General features: G+C 44.7%; 1 protein-coding gene across 1 annotated transcript in view; it reads left to right on the forward strand.

Annotated features, from left to right (window-relative positions):
• The first annotated feature begins 1,265 nt into the window (after positions 1 to 1,265).
• The window catches only part of LOC144818333 (hippocampus abundant transcript-like protein 1), a 365,697-nt gene continuing 354,920 nt past the window's right edge, over positions 1,266 to 12,042 (forward strand). Inside the window, exon 1 of the mRNA XM_078675662.1 lies at positions 1,266 to 2,014. Coding sequence (XP_078531788.1) covers positions 1,934 to 2,014 — 81 coding nt within the window. The 5' untranslated portion in view covers positions 1,266 to 1,933. The remainder of the gene's footprint in view (positions 2,015 to 12,042) is intronic.

The raw sequence follows: 12,042 nt of genomic DNA on the forward strand, positions 1-12,042 counted from the left end.
TCTTTCAGGAAACAACTCAAGACCTGGCTTTTCGAGCAGTAACGGACCCCTCCCCCCAGCGCCTTGAGACCCTACTGAGTGAGTAGCGCGCTATACAAATTGCTGATGGATTGATTGATTGATTGATTGAAGAGTTGCTGTTGCTGGACAACGGGTTGTCACGGTAACTTCAGCTATTAACACGCACCACCAGCAGCATTCAAATGTATACGCGAGGTGCACGAGGTAAGCACGAGCTGTTAGGCACGTATTTTCCACTGCCCTGTTCAACTGTCATTCGGAGGGTTTAAGCCTACTTCCTTGTAGAAATGCCAAATCTTGATCCCAGTAAATCGCACAGATGTTCTAAAACACAGCGGGCATGTAGAATATTCACCAAACAGAAAATGTTGCAATACTCCTCAGGGGTTGTTGATTTCCATTAAACAATGATTAGATTTGCCAAAGTTTCTTCTTGCTTGTCAGGACAACACCATCAACGGGATCCCATCCTCGTCGTCACTTTTAAAGTTCACAGGAGATTTTATGGTGGCAAGAAGAAGTTTATTTGTAGCATACAACCCCTGGCCACAGAGATCTCTCTTCCCTCACCAACTGCTGGCTTTCTCTCTGTCCCCTGGATTCCACACACCAGAATCCAGTGAACGTGACAACCAGCTACAGGGTAACTATGATACAGTTACTAAGGCAGGCGCGCAACACCCATTGGGCTCACGGGGCTTCAGCCTCCCCCGTCGTGTGTCAGCCTGGCGGAGACAGCTTCGCGGGCTGGCGAGCATCTCATTGCAGCCGCGCCCGAGTACTTAACAGGTCTTTAAAAGACCATTTACTTGGAAATTAGGCTTTTGTTGTGTGTTGACCCCTTCTTACAGCCACTCTGTCTATTGTGGAAGAATTAGCCCCCCCCCCCGAAATATTTTTCAGCCCCCCCCCCGAAATTTGGCTTTAGTTGCCCGCCTGTACTGACGCATTGAGATACATTAAGGTAATGAAATACCCTTGCCAAGATACAACATAAAGTTCAGAATCTGAAGCTTGTTTGGAAAGGGTGGGTAAATTACCCAAAAAATTAGAAGATTTTATTTTAGAGTAATGGGTTTTTTGTTATTTATTTTCTTTGTCCTTTCTTTCTTTCTCTCTTCTCTTTCTCTTTTCTTCCTTCTTATTAAAAAACAAAAGAGAAACATCTTGAGTGGAATTCTGATATGTCATCTGCTTACGTGTTTTAGTAGAATGTTGAATACTGTGTTGCTAGGTGAGTGGTTAGAATGTGTTAGACTTCAATTTGATGCTGAGCTGACCGGTGCTGCGGGTGCCCTGTTCTCCTCACTGGTGGGCTTTTCTATGTTTATTTCTTAATAAACATTTTAACTTCAACCATCGCGTGACACCCATTCTTACATTCTCCTATTTCCCTCGCTAACGCGCAGCTTCTATTTTTGTCCATCTTCTGTTTTTCCTGCTAGTTTCGCCATTTCCTCTTCTGCTCTTTTGCAAGCGTTGCTAGGGTGATAGCTGTCAGTCAGCGGGGCGAGGGTGACGTACTTCCGGCGGTGTGTCAGAGCGGCCGGTGTCAGAATCGAAGAGGAGCTGGGGTTTATGCTTGGCGGCTGTAGGTGGCTCGAGGCTGCAGGTGGCTCGAGGCTGCAGGTGGAGGAGGAGGAGGTTGGTCGCTAGGCGGAAGGTGGCTCGCGGCCGGGCCGCTAACACTCTGGATTCCGCCGCCAGGCCCCGAGTGCTGCCGGCCTCTTCCCCGGGAGCCGCCGCTCCGCGCCGGGGAGAGGTAGAGGGACAGGGGAACGGTGTGCCTGTCTGCATTGGACCTGAGCCTGGGGCAGCAGAATCACCGGCACCCTATGTCAGATTCGGGTCTTTGCCCCCCACCATCGACACCAGCAGCAGCAGCCCGGCCCACCCGCAACATGGAGGCAGCATGAGCCCCGACAAGAAGCGCCGCAGCCCCGGAGCCCGCATCATGCTGGTTAAGAGGATCATCATGAAGGAGGCTGGCGCGGTGAGTGCAGGGGATGGGGCAGGTGTGAATACTGATGGCGATGGTTTGGCACAGATGTTGAGGGGGTGTATTGTGCGAGTGGCGATATATGAGGGCTATTACTGCTGTTTGTCCGTGTTTTGCTTACGTTCAAAGGGTCCCTTTGGACTGCGATGCTGTGGGATGGATCCTCCAGAGCTGAAGCCCGGAGCTTCAGTTGTAGGTAGCATTGTGGATTGTTTCATACGGTTGCCCCTCCGTGAATCTATCCCCGCCACACTCCTCCCTTTCCGGGGTACAATATCGAGCGCTCAGAGTACGTCCTAAAAACGTCTTACCCCCCAGTTAAGTCCTTTATATACGTATTGATAATCTAGTATCACTTTCGGTATCTCTTGTAACCAGTGGTTGAAGTGGGGGGAAAAAAGTTGGGGAACTGTGCGCGGAGGCTCAGAGGGCGTGAATAGCCAATAATTTGGATTTGGTCTGTGGGCTGAGTCAGAGGTGTGGCCAGAATGCCTAAAACATCCCAATTTTCAGTATTTGTTAGGCTTTTCACTGCCCAGTTACAGCTGGTTATGTTATTTAATTCAAACAATGGATATTCATGATTATTTAAGGTTTAATATGAGTTATTGACATTAAAGTAATTCACAAAGTGGGATATGTTTCCAATCACAGAAAGTCCCAAATTAGGGTGACCAACTGGCATGGGTGCAAATTCAGGACAGTAAGTGTAAAAATTCAGGACAAAGGGTCAAAATTCAGGACACAAGGTCAAAATTCAGGACAAAACTTTGGGACAAAAGGTAAGTTTTACTGGCACATCAGAGGAAGTTGCACAATAGTATAAAAGTGAGTAAATAGACAACCATTTAAGTAAAAGTCAAAATAAGTTGATATTAGGTTGAGACAATTGTGCATTTTATGGTTTTTCGGTATGCACGCAGCTTTGAGCAACTGTGCTGTTTTTTTGTTTTACTTCATATGATAGTAATCTATTTATTTGGTTACTGCACTGGGTTGTCTAGTCCGATATTTTGTTTACAACTCATGGTACTGAGCAGGCATGTTTGGTGAGAGAAGTGGTCAGGAAGATCTGCTCGGATAGTCTTTGTTACTAGCATCTCATATCTGAGTGCCACTGTGAGATGTAATGCGGCACGCATAGGCCAACTAAAGGGAGGATTGCTGCGATGAACCCGCTATATGGAACGCATTAGGGGTGTTTCAGCAAGTGGAAATTAAAATATGGAATTTTACTTTGCTTATGGGGGCTTCCAGAGAGTTGCACTAGCTGACGTAAGTCACAAAGGTGCTTTTCCCTGCAGCTTTATTAAAGAAGGCACTGTCGATACACTATTACATCGTTTATTTTTTACGCTTTGCCTTTTGCTACAAACACAATATACATCTCAAGCACAGCTCATGGCACTATGAGGCTTTCCCTAAAACCTTACACCTAAAACAAAACATGCACACATTTACAATTATTAGTGTAACATTCAAGTAGCAGTTGGGTGTCACTCAAAATGTAATATGCATGATGTATAGATCCCACACACAAGCAAAAAGCCAATACTGAATAGTAACATATAGGCAAGGGAGTAGCAAGAAAATTAAAATACCTCCCACTTTGAACTAAAGCTCCTCTGGCACCAAGAATGCAAATACGTCATCACAAGCCTCCCCAGAAGAGCTCTCTTGTCCAAGGATCTAGCCATCCATCTTTCCATCAAACTCCTGATATCCACCATTTCAAATGTACATTCTGTCATCTATTAATTCTTTCATCCATAATTCAGTCTTTCACCATTCATTCTGTCCTTCCATCTGTGTGCCCATCCATATCCAAACCATTTCAACCATTTGCAAACCTTTTCAACCATTTGCAAACCTATCTATCATCTATCCCTCCATCCACCCTTTCACTCATCCATCCATTATCCATCCACCTTTTCACCCAATCCATCCTTTCACTCATCCATCCACTTTTCCACCCATCCACCCACTCACCCATCCAGCCATTTACCCTTTCATTCAAGCCATCCTTTCACTTATCCATCCACTCTTCCATCCATCCATCCACTCTTCCATCCATCCACTCACTCATCCATCCACCCATTTACCCTTTCACCCATACTTTCACTTACTTATCCATCACCCAGTCACTCATCCGTCCACCCATTCAACTTTTCACTCATCCATCCATCCTTTCTCCAAGATCTCCACCCTACCTTTCACTCGTGTATTCATTCTTTGACTCGTACATCTGTACATTCTTCCTTTCACTCATCCAGGCACCCATTCCCCCATCCATTCTGCCAATCATTCATCCATGCTTTAACTCATCCATCCATCCTCCCTTTCTCTCTCCATTCCCCTTTCACTTAGCCAGTCATCCTTCCATCCTCCCATCACCTATCCACCTACTCATAAATCAATCCATTGACCCTATCACTCATCCATCCTTTCACTCGTCCATCCTTTCCTCATCCATCCTTTCGCTCATCCTTTTTCCATCTATTCTCCCTTTCACTCGCTCATGCATCCACCTGTCCACCCATCAATCCATTCACTCACCCATCCAACCATTTACCCTTTCACCCACCCATCCATCCTTCCACCTACTCATCCATCCACCCAGTTACTCAGCCATCTACCCATTTAACTTTTCACTCATCCATCCATCCTTTCTTCCAGCTCTCCACCCTCCCTTTCACTTATGTATGCTCCACATTCCAATGTTCTAATGTTTATTTCTTCTGCAAGCATAAGCAACGTGGGAAAAAATAGAAAACATATTAAAAAGTAAAATAAAGGTGTTGCCTAGCAACGCAGATGCAAAGCCCAGGCCCTGAAGGGCACCCCTTTTTGGGCTGTTGTGCACATATGATTTGTCACTTGCTGTGAAGAGAGCCACTGTGGGTTCACTCGTTATGTATAAATTCATGTTTATGATAAACTTTTGAGAAAGCATGAGTTGGGCCAGACCAAAAACTAACGCATCATTTAACGTGCAAGAGACAGCCAAGTCCAACAAAGATGTTTACCAACGACGGCGTCCCGCAGAAGCACCAACTTCTTCCCAAATCTTCCAATTGCCTTTAAGCCAATACACTTCAAGAAAGTTAGGGAGCATCCTTCATCAGCGTTTATTAACTACGAGCCATTGATAGAATCATTCTAAAGCATCTGTGTATTGAAACAGGTGAGCACGGGTCAACTGTTTATAGACCAAAAATGTGGAACAATTTGGAGGGGCAGGGAAGTATGAATTAGCATCTCTTGAAAAATAACCATCAGGCCACAGATCACATCAGGCTTAAGGTGGTTTGAGTTGATTATAAAGTTATTAAAGCTAAAAACATGAACGCTTAATCTTCAAAGGAAGGGACTGCCGATTTGGGATTGAGGAAGCGTGTTGGAGGCAAATCTGGACGTGGGTGACCTGGTGAATCTGCAGCAGGCACCAATTGTGCGGGAGCAGGGTTTTTCAAATTATTTGATCAGCGCTGCCCCTGCCGCCCTGGCAAGCCTGAGTCAACTTGTGTGAAACACTGGGCATTAAACAGATTGCTCCAGGGCAATCTTCACAGCATGTGCATAATGAGCTTAATCATGACACTCACAGGAAGAAGACCAGGGAAGACCAATGGGGGCAAAAGGACAGCTAAACAGAGAGCAGGGTGTAACAGCTTAAACTGGCCCATTGTCATTCTGTAGGGGGCAATCAGCCGCAGACAGAATGACAATGGGCGAGGTGTGGCTGCTCTTGTCCTCGAGGAGGAGTTCGAGGCGCCCCATCAGTGGGCTGAGGCTTCTCGCAGGGAGCAGTGCTGCTCCCTGCAATGGCCAGAATTACGGACAAAAGGCGTCCGTGAAAAGGACTATCACGGACAACGGACGTGAGGTCCAAATTACGGACCGTCTGTGAAATTTACGGACGGTTGGTCACCCTATCCCAAATACGCTCAAAAGTGAAAGGACAAGCCATTTGTCTCCGAGCCATGGAGTTTCTGTCATCGGCACTTCACCCTTTTTCCATAAGTGCAATTTAAACAAGAATGGCAAAACCTAGTTTAAAAATGTTTTCTATATAATTATGGCTCTGCCTTATTTACCTTATAGTACAAGATCTGCTGCATAATCTAACAATTTTATTTAATAAATTGTTTGTAGCTCAAGCCGATCAAAAGTTGTGTTGCTGCAAAGTGGATGGCTCTTTGCAAAGGTTGACTGATCACCTTTCTCACTGATGCATTTGTATGTTGCACTGGTACTAATAAGGTAAAATCTTTCCAGAGACTGTGTACATGGGTCACAAAAATAAAATATAATGCATTGCACTGCAGTCTTTTTATTTTTTGTCGCATAATTTAGTCAACACTGCAGCATAATTTTGTCCTCCTTTGCTGCATAATTCCAGTGACCCCAAAGCAGGCAGCACAAAAAGTGCTTGTGAATGAAGCAGAGAGACTGTGAAGTTTGCAAACTTAGTTTGGTGTGCTTGCAAATCCTGCAATCCTGCATTGCCGATCCCTGGTGAAACTGCTGAAACAAAGCCAATGGAGGTACCAATGGGCGAGGCTGACTGGCCTCAAGGGCAGGGCCGTCTTTAGCGCAGGGGGCGCACTGTGCAATAATGTTTGTTATTGCCTCCCAGTGACCACCACCTCCATGGATTGCCTCACTAACATCCTTTAACAGCACCCCTCAAGTCTCCATAACCACACTCTCTCTCAGAGGCATTTAATTTGATTTTTAAGCGTCACTCATACTTTAGTGTAAGGTGTCCGAGCACACACATTACACAGAGACAATCAATTATACCTGTGTAAAGCACTGTATAGAAAATGTTACATAAGACTAAGGACTACAAGGTGTAGGAGTCACATGACAGTAAAAAACAACGAACGAGTATCCTTTTTAAGAGAGAGGAGAAGTGGGAAAAGAATCGCAGTGGGTTCTTTAGAAAGCCCTCACTCACCAACCTAAATGGTGACATGCTTCATCATCGGGCCCCACCAGGAAGGTCTAGAACCCCCCCGTTGTGCTTCGATGCCAGAGTTACTGCGGAGCTGGTTATTTTGTGTGTGTGTGACAAAGTGAAGTGAGTTAAAAGTGACTAGGTTGAGTCCCCCCAAAATTTTATTCACAGACCAACCCAGCACGGTTAACTTGGAAAGTGGGCGGTTAGAAAAGCTGTATTGATGTTTCAGCTACGCCACGCTAAATGTGGTCAACATGTCATTGCCTGTCTAGATGCTAATTCGCTAGGCATTCATCAGGACCAGTGTGTAGACCCCGGTGGTGTGAGGGCGCTAAGGCTCACCCTGACCTGGTGGTCATAGTGTGAAAAGAACAGGGAAAATAAAGAAAACCTGCTGTGTGAAGGGTACCTGAAAAATGACGGCACCCAGCAGATAAGGCGCGATCGCTAATCGCACAATGGGTCTCGGGAAGGGGTGGTGGCTAGTAGGCACACCGCCAGCAAAGCCAGGCACCCACTTGGAACCTGAAGTCAACCTCGATTACTGGACCCCGTCACATGACAACCATATTAGTAGGCCGAATAGTTTAATGGTGATTGGTCTGGAGAAACACAAACTCAGAATTTAAAACGAATACCAAGGTTGGGGGGTTTCTTTAATAATCAGAATTAATTTCTATCCAAAAGAACACTTTTTGCAACATTAGGATAATGAAAGACTAGGGGGAAACATAACACTCTAATCTATACCTTGCAGTTGGCATGCAGCTCGTTGCCCAAAGTTCATAGCTCACTGTTCTCTGTTACGATTTTAACTTATAAACTGCAAGTAACTAAAGGATCTCTCTGACAAAAGCAGTAACTCACTGACCTATTTAAATTAAACGCACTTTGTGATCTGCATGGTACTTGTTCTTTGCAGCAGGCACGTTAACCCTCTGCACTACCTTGGCATGAGTCAAAACTTCCACTAGACAAAATTCCCATCTCTCTCTAGGAAGAACATTAATCACCAGAGTTATCAGGACATTTTTATTGTTGCCGAAAATTGCTGGAGGCCAGAAATGAGGCAGCAAGTGCTTTTAGAAACATAATATACTTGCAAACATGATGCCCCCACCCAAAGTCAGATCACACCGGACTGCCCGCAAGACTGGACATGAACTTCAGCATGGATTGTGGTGGACAGGCCTTCAAGGTTAACCCACTTGCCACCGCTAGGGTCCACCTGCTGGTGCTAAGACACCAGGGCTTCTAAGGTCTAGCTGGCATTCTAAGGTCTAGCACAGGAATATGCTCCCTCAGAAGAGTGGTCTGGTGGACTGGTCATGAAGGCTGAACCTGGTTCCCCAGTTCCAAATTCGGCAGCTCTGACCATAGTGCCACATCCTCTCCCCCAATGAACACCATACTGCTCCACTGAGAGACACTCACACTGCCGACAACTACAACCATTTGTGTCCCGCTATAAACGCCTGGATGCGGCTCAATTTAAATTATCCACTAGACAAGGGAAATATGTTGCCAACAAAAAAAAAAAGTCACAACGTCTTGGAAAAAGCAAACACTTGTAGGAAATGCAAAATTCAGTAAAGCATATGAATTGTAAGCAGGAACAACATGGTTACCTTAATGCTTTTACACTCACTATTCAGAAATCAGTGAGTACTTTTGCCTGAAAAGTTAAGGACATGACTACAGGGTGCGGAATGGACCCATTTCAATGTTCATTGCTTATATCCTTACAAAACGTAAGTAGTATGGTAAAAAGACCACATCCCAGAACATTTTGTTTTCTAATCCACGCATTGCAGTCCCTCCAAGATTGGTGCTAGAGTTCTCAGCCTGGGGAAAACAATTCTAATCAAAGAAAGACAAGAAAACAAAAGTAGTGCTTCACTCGCAAACTCTGTAGAGTGGCACTAATGTGTTTGGGTGTGCATAAAATCAATCTAGCCACTTTGCTACCACTCTGTTTTGCTTTATTTAGTTTATTTATTTATTTATTTATTTATTTCAAAGGTTTTATATAGCGCTGCTGGACCCTGAAGTATCAGAGCGCTTTACAACAGAGTTAGACACAATAAGATAAAATAGCAATATATGCAGAATTAGCAACAATATACAGTATTGCAATAAGTATATGATAAGGGGGGAGTGAGAGACAGATAAAAATTAAAAATAGGCGAGACAATTAACAGGGGAGATAATGTTGGATTCAGACAAGGTGGGGGTACAAGAGTAGAAAGAATGGATGCTAGGTACCCCAATGTAGGGGTTGCAGCGAAGGTCTTTGGGGAGTGAGTTCCAAATGGTAGGAGCATTACCAGAGAATGCACGGGATTGAGTTTTTTGACATTTAAGTCTGGGTGGGATCAGGAGAAGGGAGTCAGTGCTTCTCAGGGACCTGGTGCAGCCTGCTTTATCTAGTTTTGTTGCAAGGTAGACGGGGGTGTTTTGGTGAAGAGCTTTGTGGGTGATACAGGCAATCTTGTAAGAGGATCTTCCTTCAATTGGGAGCCAATTAAGATTTTTGAGGACGGGCGATATGTGGTCAAATCTTTTACAGTCGGAGATAAGTCGGGCAGCTAGATTGAGGACAGATTTAATCGGTGCAAGATGGGTATTAGGGGTGCCGGCAAGGGTGGCGTTACCATAGTCAATCCTGGAGAGGACAAGCGATTGGACAACGATTTTGAAATCATCAGCTGGAATGAAAGGTTTGATTTTCTTGAGGTGGAGAAGGGTGAAAAGAGCACTTTTGGCGGCATTTTTAATGTGGGGGATGAGGTTGAGATTCTGGTCGATGCTAATGCCAAGGGATTTAACAGAGTTAGAGGTGAAGAGGGAGCAATTGAGAGCTTTGATATCATCGATCCAGTTTTGGATGGGAAGTGTATTGTTTTTGGGGGTGAAAAGAATGATTTCTGTTTTTTTGGGGTTCAGTTTGAGATGGTTGAGATGGAACCAGGCTTGTACTTTAGTCAGGGTGTCGTTTAGGTGAAGGATGTCGTTGTGGGATTTGATCTTGTAGTATAATTGGGTATCGTCGGCGTAGAGGTGGTAACTTATTTTAGCTTGTTTGAGAATGAGGGTGAGTGGTTCCATGAAAAGGTTGAAAAGGGTTGGGGAAAGGATGGATCCTTGAGGGACCCCGAGTGAGACAGGTTGAGGATTAGAAAGGAAGTGGCTAAGCTTATTTATTTTTCTAATGTTGAACCTCATTTCAGAGGCTGCACTTTAGAATAGAAAAATGTCAGAAAAAGAGGATATTTCCAGCAAAACTGTTTTTCTTTTTTGGATCCATTTCGCATGGGAACAAATAAACAAAAGTAGGAAAGAGAGGGTGAGAACCGTTTCTTGAAGTCATGTTTTTTCAGTAAGTTTGGAGGAGTTGCTACACAGAAAGAGAGGGAATAAGACGAAGAAAGAAATGGGGGCAGCTGAAGTAGTAGAGCAGAAGTGGACACTGTCTTTGTATTCTCTGGGCAAGAAGGAAAAGACAAGAGTCCCTTTCCTTCTCTGCCCACCCGCCCGTCCCCGAACGACCACGAACGCCGAGCCTTATCTACAGGCCTTGGCTAATTCTGCCGTCCTGGGACGCATGTTCAAAATAAAAAAGTTGGGGACCGGAATCTATGAAATTAAAGAAGTAGGGGCACGCCGTGCCCTGCTGATCCCGCCCACTTCGACCACTGCTTGTAACAGATTACCTATGTTTCCACCTTGGCGCTTCTAACTTAATCTTTCCGCCTTTTCTTCTCGCCCAGACTTTATTTTTAAATTATGTTCTTTGGCTGCTTTGTTGCTCTAACCTTTATTTCACTGATCTATGCTACACACCCCTACATTTCATTTTAAACATTTCCAACTCTGCAGTTGGCATTTTCTTTCACTTTCACTATAATGACGCAACGTTACCGCTTGTTTTAGTGGTATCCTCTTTTCCTGCCTGCAGTGTCATGATTTGTGTCTGATCTTCAAGTCTGTTCCTAGTTTGGTTACTCTTTTTCACCCATTTCCTCCATACTTTACTTACGCTCTTGCACTCTTTCCTCTACTTCTCAAGTGTGTTCCCCATGTCTTCCTTCTCTTTCACGTTTTCATCTTTAACGGTTCCAATCATACTTGCTCCCCTCTTCTTCTTTTCTTCTTTTCTTCTCGGTTTTCTTTAGCCCATCCAATCGCATCTCTCCTGTGCTGCTTTTGGTATTGTTTGTAATGCTTTCACAAAACACTTGATAAATACTCCAAGTCCAAACTCGGTTTCTCACTTGGATTGGTCATAGTCCACTCAGGGAGGGCAACTTAAAATTTGTCAAAGGAGAGTGGTGAGCAGAATCCTTACGAGACATCCTTGAACTCGGCTGATGCAAGATAAACAAATTCCGTGGCAGCTTTGATCAGTCCCATGCATTGATTGGTATTGAATATGTATATCAGAGTAAAGAAGTCCCCATGACATTCTTGACTGCATTACATTGCGGATTCTAATAGCTGCCGGTGTAGGGCTCAGTGGGATGTAAAATGACAGGTCATTAAGGCCTTAAGTTCAGCAATCAAACTCTGCTGCTTGGCATGTTTATGGATGTATATAGTATATGTATAGCAAATACTAGCCAGAAAGTAGCGTGGCAAGAAGTTACTTGGGAACCGTTCCTGAATGCTGGCAGCAGCTTTAACCTACGAAAGGCTATGTAATTTGTATTGTAGTATTTATGTAGTGCTTACCGCCCTGGGTGAGGTGCGTGTTCACCCAGGTAGCATGCTACTCTGTGTAAGCTGTATGATTGGGAGAGTGCTAGCTTAGGGCTGATCCTATGTGGCTAATGTTTCTGTGCTGTGGATGATGACCAGCGAGGTGCGACCACCGTGTTAAGGGATGCAACGTTTAATGACAGGAGAGTGAGGGATAGAATCGTGGCATATGTTTTGAGGTGTCCGGGGTGTTTCCCGAGTGTTGGAAACATGCCACACTTCTTCCCCTGAAGAAAAAACCAAATGGTGCTCCGGAGGACCTTAGTAATCTCCGACCGATCTCCCTACTAGTTGCCCC

This window comes from Lissotriton helveticus, chromosome 2_1 (genome assembly GCF_964261635.1).
Source record: "Lissotriton helveticus chromosome 2_1, aLisHel1.1, whole genome shotgun sequence".
In the NCBI taxonomy this organism is placed as follows: Eukaryota; Metazoa; Chordata; class Amphibia; order Caudata; family Salamandridae; genus Lissotriton; species Lissotriton helveticus.